This window comes from Melanotaenia boesemani, chromosome 20 (assembly GCF_017639745.1).
Source record: "Melanotaenia boesemani isolate fMelBoe1 chromosome 20, fMelBoe1.pri, whole genome shotgun sequence".
NCBI lineage: Eukaryota > Metazoa > Chordata > Actinopteri > Atheriniformes > Melanotaeniidae > Melanotaenia > Melanotaenia boesemani.
In genome coordinates, this window is record NC_055701.1 from 20,760,614 (window position 1) to 20,779,711 (window position 19,098).

At 38.0% G+C, this 19,098-nt stretch overlaps 1 protein-coding gene across 1 annotated transcript in view; it reads left to right on the plus strand.

The window, feature by feature from the left end:
* LOC121631630 (nesprin-1-like) overlaps positions 1 to 19,070 on the plus strand; it is a 29,398-nt gene extending 10,328 nt beyond the window's left edge. The window contains exons 3-39 of the mRNA XM_041972635.1: positions 137 to 232; positions 2,401 to 2,484; positions 3,599 to 3,619; positions 4,141 to 4,233; positions 4,426 to 4,604; positions 4,812 to 5,008; positions 5,575 to 5,684; positions 7,073 to 7,180; positions 7,261 to 7,398; positions 7,827 to 7,991; positions 8,102 to 8,214; positions 8,431 to 8,599; positions 8,672 to 8,768; positions 9,177 to 9,379; positions 9,524 to 9,688; positions 9,798 to 9,950; positions 10,054 to 10,197; positions 11,402 to 11,569; positions 11,708 to 11,866; positions 11,949 to 12,113; positions 12,306 to 12,440; positions 12,615 to 12,773; positions 12,937 to 13,145; positions 13,319 to 13,427; positions 13,581 to 13,745; positions 14,005 to 14,172; positions 14,267 to 14,443; positions 15,741 to 15,881; positions 16,019 to 16,179; positions 16,468 to 16,618; positions 17,088 to 17,315; positions 17,402 to 17,500; positions 17,641 to 17,828; positions 17,976 to 18,099; positions 18,193 to 18,359; positions 18,710 to 18,783; positions 18,988 to 19,070. Coding sequence (XP_041828569.1) covers positions 137 to 232; positions 2,401 to 2,484; positions 3,599 to 3,619; positions 4,141 to 4,233; positions 4,426 to 4,604; positions 4,812 to 5,008; positions 5,575 to 5,684; positions 7,073 to 7,180; positions 7,261 to 7,398; positions 7,827 to 7,991; positions 8,102 to 8,214; positions 8,431 to 8,599; positions 8,672 to 8,768; positions 9,177 to 9,379; positions 9,524 to 9,688; positions 9,798 to 9,950; positions 10,054 to 10,197; positions 11,402 to 11,569; positions 11,708 to 11,866; positions 11,949 to 12,113; positions 12,306 to 12,440; positions 12,615 to 12,773; positions 12,937 to 13,145; positions 13,319 to 13,427; positions 13,581 to 13,745; positions 14,005 to 14,172; positions 14,267 to 14,443; positions 15,741 to 15,881; positions 16,019 to 16,179; positions 16,468 to 16,618; positions 17,088 to 17,315; positions 17,402 to 17,500; positions 17,641 to 17,828; positions 17,976 to 18,099; positions 18,193 to 18,359; positions 18,710 to 18,783; positions 18,988 to 19,070 — 5,265 coding nt within the window. The remainder of the gene's footprint in view (positions 1 to 136; positions 233 to 2,400; positions 2,485 to 3,598; positions 3,620 to 4,140; positions 4,234 to 4,425; positions 4,605 to 4,811; positions 5,009 to 5,574; positions 5,685 to 7,072; positions 7,181 to 7,260; positions 7,399 to 7,826; positions 7,992 to 8,101; positions 8,215 to 8,430; positions 8,600 to 8,671; positions 8,769 to 9,176; positions 9,380 to 9,523; positions 9,689 to 9,797; positions 9,951 to 10,053; positions 10,198 to 11,401; positions 11,570 to 11,707; positions 11,867 to 11,948; positions 12,114 to 12,305; positions 12,441 to 12,614; positions 12,774 to 12,936; positions 13,146 to 13,318; positions 13,428 to 13,580; positions 13,746 to 14,004; positions 14,173 to 14,266; positions 14,444 to 15,740; positions 15,882 to 16,018; positions 16,180 to 16,467; positions 16,619 to 17,087; positions 17,316 to 17,401; positions 17,501 to 17,640; positions 17,829 to 17,975; positions 18,100 to 18,192; positions 18,360 to 18,709; positions 18,784 to 18,987) is intronic.
* Positions 19,071 to 19,098: the final 28 nt, after the last annotated feature.

Consider the following 19,098-nt stretch of genomic DNA (forward strand, 5'->3'; position numbering starts at 1 on the left):
TGCTAGGATACCAATATTCTCTCACAGTGTAGACCTAATGGCATACACGTTATTTGTTATTAGTTCCCAATATTGATAAATTTTTTAATACAGCAAATTTTTATTACATTTGGTCTCTGCATCTTATCTCCTCCAGCATAAACCACCTCTAGAGGTTAATGACCTTTTTGAGGACATCAAAGATGGGGTGAAGCTCTTGGCTCTGTTGGAGGTCCTGTCTGGCCAAAGACTTGTAAGTAGTGTTTGTTTTTTGCCAAAGAATGTAAGGGTAAATTGAATTCATGTGCTGGACTAATTTTCTATATTTAGGATGCTATGTTTAGTGATTTGCTCTCTCTGGGTTGGTATGTGTAAGTCTCCATTCAAAGAAACAAAAATATCCACTTCAAATAATGAACATGTAACTCCATGAAAATTTTACCTTCATATTACAAGAAGTCAACATTCCACGTTATAACATGAAATTTGAGCAAAAGTTTAGTTGTTACAAAATTTTTAACTTAAATAATTTGCAAATCTAATTTTTTTTTTGGACAAGTTAATTAACCTAATAATTAAGGTGAATTCCCATCTTGTTTCTTCTGAAATTGTTATGATGGGTATAGATTTCCTGAAATCAGACTGATTGTGAGAATCGTTCTAAATCAGGATGCTTTAAAATGTAACTAAAAATGTCTTCCTGTTGTTAGGAAATATCCAGATATAATACATTTATACAGTCTCTACTATTAATACTCATATCAAAACTAAGAAAGCAAAGGCGGGAACAACACTGTTCGGTGTTGGGAGTTTAAATCTTTAACCTCTTCTCAGTGAGAAGCTGTTACCACAATAATTCCTTCCCAACACACTTACACACACCAACAAACATCCAAAAAATTCACACAAACAGACCCAGATTCAGAAAAGTCTTAAGTAATTAAACGTAATTTAATACAAACCACCATCTGTAAAGCTGTTGGCAAATGAGACGCATTTTATAATTAACATTTCCTGACATTTCATTGGTTGATTTAGCTCTGCTGAAATGTTAAGATTAAAAAATCCCATTCATAAACAGCATATTATTAGGCTCAGTTCTTGTTTTATACTCATTTGCAAACATTACTGGTTACTCACACACAACCGCAGTCATAGGATTGTAATAAACGTCCTTACAGAGGTTGCGTTGTCCGAATATTTTTAGTTTTTTAAACTGTGACGGAAAAATCTGAAGGCCATCTGTCATTTTGACAGAGTGCAATTCACACCCCTGACCACTTGGTAGCAAGCGAGCAAAATAATTAGCTATTATCTCTCTTGATGCATGACCTTGTTGCTTCTCTTGGAAAAATGACCACTACCACTAGTTTAAAGACTTGACTCGAAATAAATGGTCCAAGCTAACAATGCAGTAAGTTCCAGCTACTGTCCTAGTATAAGTTAACCATCAATTTTCCAATTGAGTAATTAAATGACTTGGTACACATAACTGAGAATGTAATGGAGAGTTTTTACTAGGGAATATTTATGAGCAGGTCAATACTTAGATGTATTAATGTTGTGATGACATGCTATTAGTGTTGTGCATATTAAGTCATGACTTCAGATAACTGGTCAGTCAGCTTGTGAGATGGTACAGAAACAATCACTTCATCTTAAGTACAAACAAAACAAAAGAGAGTACCTTGGAGTTCAGCTAGACAACAGACTAGACTAGAGCAGACTCCATTTCTTAAGGATGCTGAGATTATTCAGTGTCTGCACCAAAATCTTTCACATCTTCTATAAGTCTGTTGTGGAAAATGAATAAGCTTTGCAGCCATCTGTTGGTGCAGGAGCATCAGAGCCAGAGACTCTGAACACACTGATTAAGAAGGCTGGTTCTGTGCTGGGAATAACTCTGGAGCTGCTGGAGTTGATTGTCCAGAAATAAATGAAGCATTTATCATTGTAATTTCATTTCATGAAGTGAATCTTTTGCTGCCTTTTGGGCTCACAGAACTTCAGTCTGATGTTTTTTACTGGACAAGATCTACAATAATCTATAGTATATGAAAGGGCTGTCATCCATATGGAATTTTGAACAATGTCCTTCCATCTTTTTATGCAGTTGGAAAAGTTAACTGTCTTCTCATATCTTTTTAGTAGCTTGGCTTTGCCAAACAACCTGGATTTAGCACTGGTTTCATTGCTTAAAGTTAAAAAAAAAAAAAAGCCCTGCTAATACAACCAGGGATTTTTCATTATCATATTGTAGAAATTAGTAGCAAACATGATTTTTTTAGCTGATGGTTGGTACAATAGGCAAAAAAAAAAAAAGATCATGCTCGGGGTAATGGCTGAATGGAGATATACTAACTTTTGCACAATATGACTTATTTAGTTTCCCAAATGTTAACTTTGTCTTCTTTTTCTAAGCCCTCTGAGCAAGGCCGTCAGCTGAAGAGGATCCACTGGGTTTCCAACATTGGCACTGCACTTAAATTCCTCGAAGGCAGAAAGGTAAGCATGGAATAAGTTAATATCGGAATATAAAACATAACATTTTGATATTTAAATTTCTTTAATGACATAAAACTAAGCTATCACAAAAAAAACCCAATAAAGATAAAACTAAAAGCAATGAAATAGTGAAATGCATATTCCCCACAGTCACCCCAGGACCTTTGGTCGTTCCTGAGGTGTAAAATAATTCCTGCTACCATTTCATGTATTTAAGTATGCATGTGTGTGTGTATATATATGAACAACAATAATTAATCCATACTAAAATGCAATGAAGATAAAGTTGAAACAGGCCTTCACACACCAAAATAAATCATATAGCAAAGTAACACCTGATTCCAGTCTCTTTTATACACAAACACACATTCACACACACACACACTCTCTCTCTCCCTCGTTATTATAATGATTTTTTTATTTTCCCTCATTTTTTGGTTTGATGATTGAATGTGATATGTGCAGAAAAGTGCAATATGTATAAAGTTTAATCTAAAACTTTAGTGGCATTTGTACATGGGGCGCTACATGTACAAATGCCATTAAACTCCAGTACATGGAGCACCCACTAAACCAATTGAGCTACCTGTAATGCCTCTATATTTCTTTTTAATCAATTAAGCATAAACTCATAACATACTGTCATCATCAACTGCTGAGTCACTTGAGTCTACAGATAAAGCTTTTTACAGTGTCTCATAATTATCCTGATTGCATGAACTGTTGTTGGAATGGGATGACATGGGTTTATCAGATATTATGTAAACTTTGCTCTTCCTTTTTTTGTAAAAAAAAAAACTGGCCTGACTTTCAAACATATGGGATGTCATATGTTAATTTTTTAAAAATTGCTCTGACAGTGGCATTATTTAGGAAGTATAATTTTAAGCTCAATGGAAAAGACTGTTGATTGGATATTTGTTAGTGAGCATAAAGTGTCTCTGTGTGTAAAAGATGCACTTTGCTCAGAGAGGCAGAAGACAGGACTTCATGATTACATAACCCATCTCTAAATCCCTTGGCTCTATGAAGCCTGTGCCCCACTTTCATCTGGGTTTCCTAAGGACTGAGACTTACATTGTTGTGATCTCTCTTCCATCATGTGTGGCTTCAGTCTGTGTATCGAGGATCTCCGGTCAGTCCCCATTAAACGTCCTGTGTGATCATGCTGTATTTATTTAATTTGATGCACGATGTATACTATGCAATGCTTGGGCACAGACATTTAGTCATGACACTTTCTTACTGACCTGCATTTTTATGCATTTTGAGGAGAACACTGGGTACTCGAGTGTCTGGCTTGCAATATCTCAGCTGCTTAGAATAGAGATGTGAACATGGCAAAATGTAGCAGCCCTGCAGTGCAATGTTTGCATATGTTTTGGTGCATCTGCTGTTTATTCAGTACTTGATTTATCACTCTTTTTAATTTTTTTTCTGGTTGACTTTTCACCGTGGCTGCTTCTGCTTTCTACTAATAACTATACTTATACATAGTAAGTGCATCAAAGACCTAACTTTGATGACTTTGAGAAAACAAAAGTTTGCAGTATTATTTTGGATTGTATGAATCACTATGAGTTTATATGGGTCTATGGACCTATCAGCATTGGAGTTTCTTTTCAGAAAAGTTATTCTCTTGGCTTTTTTTCCCAGATTAAACTTGTTAACATTCATGCCACTGACATCGCAGATGGACGTCCATCAATTGTCCTTGGGTTAATGTGGACCATTATCCTCTACTTCCAGGTAATTATTTATTGGATGTCCTAAAATCCTGACAGTTTAATCATCCCAAGGTGACTTGCTACCCTAAGAACAAAGTTCTCTGGCCTTTTTCCTTTAAAAAATTTATAAAATTGTCTGAAGCTTATGTCAGCAAGTAGGTGGACGATAAGAAGCATTCTCATTTGTTTGTTTCCTTCTCTGCTTTTTTACCAGATTGAGGAGTTAACCAGTAACCTGCCAGCCCTCCAGGCACTATCAAACAGCAACTCTTCTGTGGAGAGTATAGCCAGCTCTGGAACAGGAAGCCCTCCCATGAAGAGGAAGGTGGTTAACAAATTTCAGGGCAATGCCAAGAAGGCTCTGCTCAGATGGGTGCAGTGCACAGCTGCCAAGTATGTCACTTTCATATAACCCTTTTAAATTACCATCATGGATAACATTGTAGATACAAATATTTTTAAATGATAAAAAACCATTTTGGTCTTTTTATTACAACTGATGATTTTTGTTCAGTACAGTTTAATTTACTAAACACTTATATTATTATGGACATGATGTTGCTTCTGTAAAACGAAAAGTCATTTCAGCATGTTTTTCAGGTATCATGGAATTGAGGTGAAGGACTTTGGTCCCAGCTGGCGTGATGGTGTTGCATTCCAGAGTGTGGTGCACGCCATTAGGCCAGACCTGGTGGACATGGACGTGGTGCGGCGGAGAAGCAACAGGGAGAATTTAGAAGACGCTTTTGCTCTTGCAGAAAATGAGTTGGGCATTCCCCGTCTCCTGGATCCAGAAGGTTTCCCTCTTCTCTGCTGCTTGCATTTAAGATTTCCAGTACCATTGACTATTTTGACATTAATAAATGTTTGCCAGTGTTTTAGGCATAAGATTAGCAAATATTGTTAATCAATGCTAATTTAATTGGTAAATAAAACCTTTTTAAATGAGTGTTTTTCAGAAAATCTGTTCTGAAAATGCCAACACTACCTTCTAGAAGGTTTGAATTCTTTTGAACACTGCAGATGAGACTTTCAGTCTGGAAATGAGGCACGCTGCAGTGACTCTGCAGTTCTGGCTTGACTGGCAGAGTCGTGATGCTTTATTACTAAAACAGCTGCACAGAAAAGTCTCTGCTCTTATAAAAGCTTGACCCTGATTTCCAGAAGCCAATGGTGTAGATGAAAGTAGGCATGTATAATTAGCTCTCAGCCTTTGCAGATTTAGCCTCTTGAGGACAAAATATTTTTATATCACTTAATACTTGACTGCCTCATACATACAGAATGTTACTCCTGTTTCTACAGAAACAGAGCATGTTTCATGTTTAATACTGATTTGGGCATTCTTTGTGTTGATCTGTAGATGTGGATGTTGACAAACCAGATGAGAAATCCATCATGACATATGTGGCTCAGTTTCTCAAGCATTATCCAAACCCCCACCACTCTGAAGCTGATGGACAGCAAGATGAGGTATTTTGTTTGGATTTATGATGCTGTAAAATGCATTCAAGCCTGTTTATTTTGGGGAAAAAATGATTGCACTGTTTCAAAATACTGGATTTGAATTAGTGGTTTCTTCCCCTTTTTTTTCATATTTAATGTTATAAATTGGTGTCATCCATATTTTCCAAAAATAACCTAGTTTATCATCAGTTAAAGATAATGTCAAGCTATGGTTATATCAAGAGTATAAGCTTGATTAAAAAAACTTATTTACCTGCTGTTAAGCTGAAGTATAGTAGGTTTTTGACAACAGATCAGTATACCTGTCATTTTATGGCATTTAGTGCTGAGGCTGTATTCATAAAGGTTCAAGGAATCCTCTTAGAGACCTAATTTTAGCTCTCAAACTTCTAGCTAGACGTCTCAGCTTTAAAGGGATTCAGGACTGATCTCAGAGCATCACTATGCAAGAAAAAGAAAAAAACTCTTATCATAGTGAGAGGATGTGGATAGTGTTTTGAAATAGCAGTAACTGTCTGTGTCATCACTCTGCTAGCCTTAGAAATTTATAACACACCTAAATCCTTACTGCTACATAGACACATTTTACACAGGTGCCAAATCTCTTACATATCTTAATGTAGAGATTACTCCCTGTGTTGGAGATGTAAGCACATCTCCAATAAGACCTGTCCCAAACATAATCCCAATGTCTTCAGCCCCAGATGTGTTAACTCAATTGCATGAACAGAGAAATCAACATTGTAATCTTCCATGTTTTATTTTGTATCATCACAGACTCATTTACTTTCCCCATCTACCTTCTTTTTCTTTTTTTTTTTTGGTGCACATTAAGCTGCTTGTTGGCTCTATTCCAACTTTTGCATTGTCAGCACCAGTGTATCAGGTAAGAGTTCAGGACAAAGTGCTGCATGCTTTCTGTTTGGATTCTATTTCCACCTCATCTCATCTCATTTCCCACCTTAACTTTGCTTGTTTTTCTACTGTTATTCTAATGGCTTTATGACAAACTTGCATTTCTTTGTGTGCCTTGTTGCTTTCCTGGATAGTTTGGCCCCCAAGATATAGAGCAAATGCTTGAGGTATGTTCAACTAAACAACTGAACTAAATCAGATGAATTTAAAAACAAACAAAAAACACAAAAGAACAAAGCAAAACTAATTACCATATGCTCCTCATACCTTGGTTTCTCCTGCCTCAATTTCTTGAACTAACTGGACTGATGATGTTGAGATGGTCTTTGTGTGTGGATTTTTTAATGTCTTGGCATGTTGTCTTTTATCTGATCTTTAACTGTGTCATTTTACTATAAACATCCCAATGGGGGAAAACCCATGTTTATCATTGGATTTGTTTCTTCCCGATTTAAACTTCTTGTCCCTGATTGTGACAGAGAGAGGAGCGAAAGATGCTGAGAGAGCTGAAGGTGTTTTTAGATCAGCTGGAGAGAGATGTGCTGCGATCCCAGGGAGCAGAGGGAAATCTCACAGACAAATACCAGGTGAGTTAGGCCTGGAAAGACACAGTATTCTCCTTTGAAAAAGGACACAGAGCACAAGTATGTCTCCTTTTGTTTTGCAGGCCTTCAAAAGCTTCCATGTACAGTATGAAATGAAGAAAAAGCAGACAGATCCATTGTTACAGCCACTCCACAAGGATGGCAAGCTGTCAGTGGATCAAGCTCTGGTTAAACAGTCCTGGGATCGTGTATCAGCCAGGGTAATTACACCGCTTCTTCTGTATATCACTATTTTCACAACATGTTCAATATGATGATTAATCATGCTAAAATAAATTACATCTTTTTTTTTATTGTGCTTTTCTTTGATTAAAAAAATACAAATTTGATCTAAAAGCTGAGCACAGTGCAATCTATGGTACCCCTGTTTACTCATTGCCAGTGAGGGGTCAGTGGGGTGCAAGGAGTTTAATCAACTTGTTCAGCGGGGGAGGGGATGGGGAACAGAGACGTTTTTGTTCAACAGGCAGTGCACTCCTCCAAACATCCATAGCCTGTCTAGACTGTCATAAAACTCTTTTGTTGCCTGATTGCTGGTGAACATGTTGAACTGAGTTGATCAACATAGACTTCAGTATGGTTGGATCTTTCTCTGGTAAAATGGCATTTTTAATGGTGTCAATTGCAGCTGTTGGACTGGCACATCCATCTGGACAAGTCCCTGCCTGGTCCTCTGGGAGTGATCGGAGCCTGGCTTCACAGAGCAGAGATAGCTCTGAGAGAGGACATTCCCCTCCAACATGCTCATGAAGAAACAGCTAATATTCTTCACAGAAAATTAGAACAGCATAAGGTGATCATTCTTGTATATTTGGATGTCTGTCATGTTATTATGGTTTATGCAAGTGAAGTGTACATAACAGCTAATGTGAGCATGATTTTGTCTTTGTTTTTGTGTTGCAGGAAGTGTTAAAAAATCTGGAATCACACAGGCAGACCTTCCATCAGATCCACAGGGACAGATCAGTCAATGGTGTACCTGTGCCATCTGAACAGCTCCAAGACATGGCGGAAAGGTAAAGTCATTAAGAGAAAGTTTTAATTTAATTTAATTTAATTTAATTTAATTTAATTTAATTTAATTTTATAAATTGTCCAATTTCTTTGTTATTAATAATATATTTTTTAAGTTCATCATTTCATTAAATTTTTTTCCTGCATTGGGTCTTTTGTACTTTTTCACAATGTCATGGCCAAACTGAATGATATTTGACCACTTGTTTAATTTCCAGGTTCAACTTTGTGTCTACATCATCATACGCTCACTTGATAAAACTGGAATTCTGGGAAATGAAGTATCGACTGATGGCATTTCTTGTTTTGGCTGAGTCAAAGCTCAAGTCCTGGATCATAAAATATGGCAGACGAGATTCAGTTGAACTTCTCTTGCAAAGCTACCTTGTGAGTTAAAAACCTTACCTTTTATTTAAAGTACTTACGAGGCACAGAGTCATTATTGCTTCTCTCTTCCAGACTTTCATCGAAGGCCACAGGTTTTTTGAGCAGTACGAAATAATCTTCACAGGCCTTAAGCAAGCTGCAGAGGTTTATGTTAAGTCTGACAGTTCAAGTAAGAGTCCTTTCTTTCTTCTTCCAATCTATCTATATATACAGTTTTTGTTTGGGCTCTTAGTAAACAGTTTTACTATTGATTTCATGTTACAGGGTCTAAGACCTGTAACAAAGGTAAGTCTAAAACAGCCTGATAATCTTTCACACCTTAAATCTCCCTGTTTCTTGAGATGTTCCTTTCTATAAATGTTGGGGCTGCATTTTTCCTCTTTAACATTCCTCGAACTTAACATTTATTCTGCATTCTGCATGGATTAAAAATAGTTGGGAATGCTATTTTAGCATGATAATACTGGTCTAACACATTATAGCACAGGACCAAAGGATCAACAGACATAATGAGCTGCTATTGTTTATACAGTTTGTACCCACACTGCCAAACTGAAGTGCTTATATATCTTTTTAGTTGATGAAGCAGAGGGAGTGAGCAAATTCCTCAACGATACTACGGTTCAGTGGAAGAACCTGGCTTTGGAGGTTCGAAGTGTTCGCAGTATGCTGGAAGAGGTGATCTGTAACTGGGAGAAGTATAGTAGCACAGTGGCAGCTCTGCAGGCCTGGCTGGAGGATGCTGAGCAGATGCTCAACCAGTCAGAGAATGCCAAACGTGTAAGTACATTCAACGACACATGTGATCGGCAACACTATCTTTATTTGTGATGTTAAATTTGAGAACGAATGTTTCTGTCATTTCTCAGATTGATCACAGCATATGAAGTTAAGCCCCCTGGTTGCTGTTTTTTCTCATTTTAGGATTTTTTCAGAAACCTCTCTTACTGGATCCAGCAGCACATGGACATGAATGATGCTGGGAATTTCCTTATCGAGACATGTGATGAAACCATCTCAAGAGATCTGAAGCAACAGCTGCTTTTGCTAAATGGGAGATGGAGAGAATTGTTTGTCAAAGTTAAATATGTAAGCTTTTGAGCACATGTTTAATGATAACTTCAATCAACAGCTTCAGTGTCTGAAAATAAAACACAAACAAAAACTTTGTCATACACGTATTCCATTTCATTGGCAGTATGCAAGAGCAGATGAGGTGGATAAGCTGAGGCAAGACTACCAAGATGGGATCAATACCTTGAAAATGTTCATGGATGCAACTAATAAGAAGATGGATGCTCCTGTTCAAGTATCTTTCCTGAATGTCAGAGCCTTTGCTCAGGATGTTGAGGTAACCAGCCTATACTCTCATCCTCTTATTCAGTCTTGACTAATCCGCTGCATGTGTTTCTCTGTTATGAATCATATCATTTGATATTTCTAACTTTCTGTAGGAAATCAAGCACAAAGTGCCAGCAATGGAAGCAGCCTGCAAGGCAGCAAGCCGTACAGCTCAGCTGTTGACCAAAGACACTCCACAAGAGGAAATTTCACAGATGATGACTGTGATGGCTTCAATCAAAGAGCAGCTGAGTAAGGTGTGTATTTGTCAATACCGAGTGCCGGCAGAATTTATGTGACTGTGAATGATGAAGTGGGAGAAAGATGACTTCACTTCCAAAAGACGTGACGTTTACAGTGTTAGTTTAGCATTTTAATCAAGATCACTTTTTGTATTTCTGTGTTTTATGTTTGTAAAATAACTAAACTGGAAGTGCCTGGAGCAAAGTTTTCAGGGTACTGTGCATAGTCCATAGTTAGGCTTTGGCTGTCATCGCAGCTTGTAAATGCTTCTTGTAGTGACTTCTGTCACTTCACATTTGAGGGATTTTTTTCCCCTATTTTTCAAAAGATTTAATCCAGATAAATTATCCGTATTGGATCAAGTCTTAAAACGGGTAGTTCAAAAGAAGAAAAGGATTCTGTATTCCGATTAGATTACGCAATCTTGGATTTTATCTGGATTAAATTATCAGTTTGTGTTGTTAAAAACTTTTTTGTAGGATTTGGACACATTTGATTCAAAAAAGCTTTTTTTTTGATTCTGGATTTGGTAATCTTGGAAAGTCTGTATCAGAATCAGAGTAATTAAATCCAATGTTGTTTTGAGCAACCAGAATAAAAGTAAGATGTGATCCTCCATCGGAAAAACGGTATTCCCAAATCCAGGTAGCTTTTATCCGGATTTAATCTTTTGAACAACCGGGCCCTGGACCTCAACTGGTCTGAACTGTATTTATTATTCTAGCCATAAACTAGAAAAAAGTAATAAAAATTTCCCTGTTTTTGGTCCTTCTTCTATTTTGTGGGCATCAACTGATTTAATTTTCAGAAAGGTAGAAAGCTGCTGAATGCAGCACTTGGCTGCTGATTGTTTAGAAACTGTTTAAGGAGATGAAGTATTTATAAAGTGCTGACATTTTCAAGATCTGACCTTTCAGAACTGTAAGACTGAACAAATATTTGCCCCATATTTGTATGCTCTTGTTTTATGTTGAGGGTATCCTTAACTTATGTTTGTTGCAACTATCACTATATATATGTTCTTTTTATTCTTTTTGGACAACAACTCTAATTATTTAACAGGTCCAAAAATGCAATGCTTTACAGTAAATAACAGTCAAACTAAGAATGATTAAATTTCCTTGAAACATCTTAAATAATTGATGTACCAGGAAATATTTAATTAAAATAACATGTTCCTTGTTATTCATTTTTGTCAACCTGTCATTGTCTAAGCAGGTGAGAGAGAGATGTTTGCCTTTGCTAAGGGAGTCTCAATCCCTCATACCTCCTTTGGAAGAAATGGAGAAAAACATCACAGGCTTCTACCAAGCTCTGGAGAAGGCTAGTAATATCACCAGCACCACTGACTCTGAGGGATCAGTAGACTTTAAACAGAAATGCCAGGTAACCAGTTTATGTTACAGTATGTTTAAATTTAAGGATTCATTGAGATAAAGCATAGATGAACTTCCCAACATTTTTAGCTTAAAGCCAAAGGAATGAAAAAATAAATAACACAGTGTCTACCAATCAATACTACAGGAGCTGGCAACCTTCACTCATAGCTGTAAGAAGTGCCTGACAGTAATAGAGCGAAACCACCAGACTATCCAAAAAATAATGAACACGAGTAAAACCCTGCAGCACATGGATATGAGTCTTCTGCAGAAACGAGTAGCAGATCTGCAGACCGCCTCACAGGTAATCCTCGTAGTCTGCTTCTGTACTGTGCATTAACCAGAAAAAGTGTTTCAGCATTTAGAGAATTGTTTTGTCTTTGTAGAACATGATTAAAGACTCTACAGAGTGGCGAAAGCATGTGGAGGCAAACAGCAGCCTCATGAAGAGGTTTGATGAGTCACGGGTAGAGCTGGAGAAGGTCCTTAAAATGGCACAGAGCTGTCTGACAGAAAGAGGCAACCCAGAGGAGCTACTAAAGAAACACACAGTAAGGGTGTCACATGTATGCTCAATGATTGTGTGGATTTATTAGTGTTTTAAAATGTATTATACAGAATGTAGCTGAACATGGAAAATGATACCAAACCAGATATTAAGTGCACAAGGATGTACGTTATTGTAACATGACCCCTCCTGCACCAAGTGTGAAACATGATGAGCAGTAAATGTGTTTTTGCAGGAATTCTTTGGACAGCTTGACCAGCGGGTCCTGAATACATTCCTCAAAGCTTGCGATGAGCTGACAGATATTTTGCCTGAGCAGGAGCAGCACTCGCTGCAGGAAACAGTCAGAAAGCTGCATAAGCACTGGAAGGTTGGTATGATTAATAAATTAAAAGGATCAAAATCCAGTTTATTAATGTTAAGCTATTCTTTCCACAAATGAGCTGTATTTTTATCGCACTATCCATAGCGGCTCTAAAAGCTGCTGGGAAACAGTGTGTTGCCCTGAATTAGAGTTTATAGCTACAGCTTTCTCCCTTACCAGGATATACAGACAGATGCTCCCTTTCATCTGCTGCACCTGAAAGTGGAGGTGGAGAGGAGCAAGTTGATGGTGTCCCTGCAGGAGTGCCAGTCAGAGCTGACCAGGGAAAACCGCCACCTGGCTGGCATGGGAAGTGAGAGGCTCATCAAGGAGCACAGGGTAAGCAGAACGTTGCTGCCTGAAGTCCCAATTCATTACCTTTTAAAAACAGTGTCAGGAACTTTGATGCTTAACCATCAAAACAAACAACTCAAAAATGCAGATATTTTAATAATAAAACGGTTTATCTATTAATTTTATATTTTGTATGAATGCCCACCAGGGATTCTTTAGGGAAAAAGGACCTCAGTCCATCTGTGAGAAAAGACTGCAGCTCATAGAAGAACTTTGTCAAAAACTCCCTGAGGATGACCCAGCTCAAAGGATCTTGGAAACATCACGAAAGGACTTTGCTGAGGTTCTAGAGGAAATCGAGAACACCCATCAGAAGCTAATGCAGCACCCAGATAAATGGAAGGAGTACAACACAAGGTGCAACAATTTCAAGTCCTCCTTTTATTCAATTACATAGAAAGTTGAATCCTGATGCCTTAAAATGCCATCATAAAGTCATATCTTTTTCATATGTTAAAATGCGTTTGTATCTGTTAATGATATTATTTTTAATATCCTTTTTTTATTTAAATTTTATGGTTTTTAAACAGGTATGCTGAACTCTCCTGTTGGCTTATATCTAAAGAAAGCCAACTACGACTGCTGAGAAACCGAGCCAATGACCCCAGAAAGTACAGTCAGGTGAAGACTGCCATCACGGTAAGTTAGTCTCAGACATGAACCCCATCAGTGACCGACCCACTGATTTTCTCCTTCCTGCTTCTTCTGAGGGAAGGAGACAGTAAAAAATATGTTGTTTCAGATAACTTTTTTGTCCAGATGTGGTGAATCACTTTTTGTTGTTGTCTGCAGGAGCTGAGAAATGATGCTGAGCTGCAGGAGGGGAATCTTGGTTGGCTGAGGGCTCGTATGGCCGTACTGATTGAAATCTCTGCTGACAGTGATGCCCAGAGGCAGGGAAGTACACTGAGCAAGCTCTCAACTGACTTTAAAGGTCTTCTTGCTTCTCTCTTAGAGGTAGGTGACGTTATCACATGTTTTAGTAAGATATCAGACAATGATGTGCAAGCTGCTAACAGACTTCTGTCATATTTGAAGAGGACATGAAGATAAAAATCTGTTTCGCTTTAAAACATAAAGCACTTAATTAGAGAATTGTACAATCTTATGAGCATAACAAATTATATTTCAAGTTCTGAGTGATATTCTTCTTGCAGAATTATGTATCAATGATAAATATTGTGCTTGTTTTTTTCCCTGTATTACCTGATGTAAGGCTGAGAAGATGGTACTGGCTGTGGGAGACTGTGTGCAATTCAGAGAAGAGGTACAAACTACTTTAGACGACCTTGTTCAGGGGCAGAAAGAGGCACAGTCTGAGGTCACCAAAATACTGGACTGTTCCACAGCCAGAGAGGCCCAACAACTGCTACTTGTTCACCAGGTATTGTACAACATAAAATGAACGATAACAGAGTTGATTTGGATTTATGTAAAGTTAAAAGGATTTAAGCCCCATCTGTCCTTCTTGCACAAAGCAACACTTAAAACGCCTGAAGCTAAAGAGAAAGGATGTCCAGCAGCTGATCACCAGAGGCCAACAACTCCAGACAGAGGAGGGACTGGGAGAGACTCTGCAGCAGGATCTGCAGAGTTTAGAGAACACAGTCAGCAAAATGGAACAGAATATGGATTCGCAGGAGCAAAGCCTCGAGGTGAGCAACTGATTGTGGAAACATATAATACAGTGGGAGAGATGATATTTCACCGTGGATTAAAATTAGCTCTCTGAATAAATATTAACCAAGTCAAAAAAGCAAGTCCTTCTCCTCTTGCTGTTTTTGGTCAGTAGTTTTCCTGTTATTATTTTTTGTGACATAGTTTCATGATTAATTCCTGTGGAATGAGCATATGATGGCAAATTACTGTCGGGATCTGGGTTTAATCCCGAGACACTTCATCTCATGACCAGTTGAGTGATTAAATTATGGCACAAGCAGTGGATTCATTCCTTCTTTGCCTCAGCCACTGTGCTTTTAAGGATAACGTTATTTCAGTAAAAGATTAGAATTAGCTGAGGTCATCAGTTGAGACATTTTTTTTTATATTTAATTTTTTTCAAAATATGCACTCTTTACTTTGTAATGGTGTTCAGTTGTAGTAAAAATCTGTCATCAGATCTGGTGTTTTTATGTTTGTTCCTTACATGTTTGCTGAATTCCATCATATGTGTTTTGAGATCTTTTTGTATAGTTTTTGTTTTTAACTCAAATCTGTCTGAAGATGTCCTGCAGAAGTCTTTAGAAATTTTACAGCACTTTGATTGATTATTATGTGTTGTCCACAAAGGAAGAAAAACCTGTTGAGAAATAAGGGTTTGTAGATGCTGGATTTGTGTAAATACTCTGAATAAATGATGTATGGTTAGTAAGGTTTTCCCATACATGGACTTTGTTTATTTAACATGATGGTACTTAAATAATTTAACAGGCTTATCTTACTTCAGAAGTGCTGTAAAATGCTGACTAGACAGAGGTGGTAGTCCTCAAATGGAAACTTTATTGGACTGGGTTGTACTAGCGGTCCCGGTTAAAGATTCTGGTGAAGTGCACAGACACACACTCAGATTCTTGGATCCAGTAGGTTGAAGCACTTACACGATATAGTTGTGCCACTTCCCCCAAAATGCTTCCTCATCTTCCTGCTAAAGAGCTTACAATGTCTGTGGTCTGCTCTTTATCCATGGTGGTGTGAGATGAGCTGGTGTGGCACTATTTTCATTTGTTTTTAAAAAGCCATCATTATTTGGCATTTTTACTGTTTGATAATAATTATTTTTCATTTATACCACATTCAAGTACTAGTAATTGTGGAAAAGTGTTATACAAGCAATAAATAGTTTGACAGTTTGATAAAGAAACATAGAATACTGTTAGCACCCGACTGCCCATGTTGGTTTTATAAATAAGATAATGTCCCTTGAAATAAAGTTAAATTTTTTGTCATCCCCAGGTCACACTGGCAGCCTGGCAGGAATTTGACAGCCAGCAGGAGGCAGTGCGTGAGTTTGTCAACAAAGCCCGCACCACGTTGGAGAGAGACCTGAACTTCAGCAGTCCAGAGAGCCTGGCAGTTGAACTAGACCAGGCAAGAGTAAGTAAAGTTTTTAATAGTGGAAGAAGAAAAAGTTACAAGAATATTCTGTGACTGATGCTTCACATTCACACTAACAATGCATATTAGATAAATTTGTTAAAAAAATAATCATAATTGTACCTTTTTGCAAACAGGTGCTGTTGAAGCAGTGTGAAGCAGAAGCTTTACATATGAACACCTTACTGAAGCGAGCAACAGAAATCCAGCTTGGTCCAAAGAACAAAACTCTTCTTACACAACAAGCTCGTTCTCTCAGTGAGCAAGTGGATAAAGTAGAGACTGGACTGAAAAAAGAGTAAGATGATGTGTTAGATTTAATTTACTGTACTCAAAACCGTTGAGGAGATTCAGCCAGTGTTTTGCTAATAAATAAACTGACTACAAAATAAACATTTATATTATAACACAGGCATATTTCAAGGTTAAGAGTAGTTTTTCTATGATAAATCATCAGACATGGTCTCAAACACCCACATGTGCTCCTGTATTTCCAATTATCTGCCACCTCATATATTACTGTTCAGAAAACCATCTTTAATACATGATTTCTTTGGTAATTTATCATTTTACTGCTTTACCCAAGTGTCAAGACTCTAGAAGAAATGAAGGATCAATGGGACCTCTTTGGTGCTGGATTTGAAGCCTTCTCCTTGTGGATATCTGAAAAGGAAAAGGAGCTGGATGAAACCAAATCTTGCACTTTGCCTCTTGAAGAACAAATCCAAAAAGTGAAGGTACAGTTCTGTTCATTATGAAGCTACATTCCTCTTACACTTAGTCACCAGGTATCAACCACAAAACCAGATAGCCACACATAAAATCAATAAGGTGTTTCCCCCACATGCTCACAGGCTAGCTCTGGATTTGACACCATCATCTGTCTTGAACACAAGCAAAGAGGAGGAAGTTTTCATGCAATCTGTGGTTTTTGTTGAACAGTTATGTCTTTGACTCACTCGAGCAGTCATACTTTATAAAAAATAGGAAGTGAAACCTCAGAGCATAGAACTCAGACATGTTTGATCATAGTCCCAACACATGCAAGCCTTGTGGATTTCTACTGCATATGTGAAAAAGGTATAAAGGCTTTGGTTATTGATAGGCAGCTGCAACTCAGGGGGAAGAGCCAAACCAAAAAGTTGTTGGATCTATTCCAGGCTTCCCCTGACTACATTATTAATTTGCTTGTTTATACATGTCCAGGCTGTTGGGTCAGAACTTCAAGATCAAGCTGAGGTCTTGTCTCAGCTAGAGGCAGACTCGCAAGCGCTGGTTCAGTTTGTGTCTTCGGGTGAGGCAGCTCGCATCAAGGCCCGTCTGACCCAAATCGGCAGGTACTGGGAGGAACTGAAGGAAAGTGTTCAGCAGCTTGATGGGCAGCTCGAGGAACGCTGCTCTCACCAGCAGAAGTTCAAAATGAGCTTGGAGGAGGTAAATCCACTAACTGGCTCTGCTACAGTGTAAGATCTAGGGTGGCTATGGACATTTAGATTGTTTGAATTCTGACTGTCTTTCAGGTACAAGCGTCTCTTAATGAATTTCAAACAAAGCTGGAGCATCCTGATAAATCGTGCACTTCATCTTCAGAGACCTACAAAACCCTTCAAAGCCACATGGTATTCAGTTCTTCTCATTTCTTTATATGTAAAAATGTTATCATAATTTTCATGGTTGGTCTCATGAGGGAACCACAAAGCCAGTGAGTCAGTTCACAGGTGGTGCATGAAGGTCACTGTCATGCATTATTCTTACTCAGGATGCCTGTCAGTGTCTGGAGCAGCTGAAGGGAACCTTGCTGTCGCTGTCAGCTAGTGCCAGACGGCTCAGTGACAAGGAGCAAGCAGTGAGGACTGTGACAGAGCTAAACGTCAGCTATGAACAGACCATCCATGAAGCAAAGGACAAACAGAGCACTTTGGAAAACCTGCTTTCTCTGTGGCAAAAGTAAGACTTTTCAACGTGATGTAAAATTTAAAAGAAATAGTTGGGATTTTGAAAGTGTGTAAAGTGAAAAAAGCTTCTAGTTAAATTTGACATTAGATTTAACCTGAAAAGACATTAGACCTTTCAGTTATTTCTAATATTTATCAGGTATGAGAAACAGATATCAAACTTCGCCTCCTGCCTGGAAAGAAGCGAATCTGCATCCAGACCTGAGAGTCAGTGCCTATCAGCTGATAAAGCCAAGCTACGGACTGAGATTCAGGAGCTGCAGGTTTGATATACTGAACTAGTTATTAATCATACAATAAATGGTATATTGATTAATGTTTTTATAAGTACAATGGACTCTTGGTTTTTCTTTCAGGCCTTGCAGCCTGAGGTCCAGTCACTTCAGAGGGATTGTGCTGAATTAGTGTCTCTGGAAACATTGTTGTATCCCACGGCACCCGAGGAGAGAGTCATTCAGCTAAAAGATGAGCTTCAAAATATGCAGGAAAGACTTCTTGTCCAGCATGAAGTTCTTCCTCAAAGGTATAGTAATGCAGAAAATATATATTTTAATTCTTTTACACAAGTCAAACACACACAAGTGCTTGCCTTCTTAATGAAGTCAATGTGCTTTTCAAATATAACTATACTATTTAAAGAAATAAGGAACACCGCTCCACCAAGACAAAACCAGTTACTTTACAAAAAGCTGAATAATTTGATTAATAGCTAATAATTAGATTTATATTAACGTATTTATTTATTTAGAGGGTCTGATAAATACACTGGATTGCTGTCATGAAATGCAGTTACAAACATAATTCAAGTGTTAATCAAAATGATCTTGCACTGACTGAATTGTAAAGTTATTATGGAGTCACTTTCTCCCCCAGAATCACGGAGCTCCAGAGCCACCTTTCACTGGTGGAGCAATTTGACCAGGCACTTCTTAAATTCTCCCAGTGGAGTGAAAACTTGCTCTCCAACTTACACTCAATTTCTCAAATCAACATAAACAACCTGCAGTCTTCTACAACACAAGTAAAGGTAAGAGTCAGGCAGAATTTTGACATGTCTATCTATGTTACCCCTTTTCTCGATGACCACTCAGACTCAGCAGGGAGAGGGATTTGCTTTAAATGATAAATCCTTTATAACTTACCTTTGACAGGAGGCCCAGGTTGCGCTACAGAGGCAGTCCAGTGTGAAACAGAACTTGGAGCAGCAGGCCGAGAAGCTCTGTCAGTTCTGTGAGCCTGCTGATGCTCAGCTCCTCCGCAAC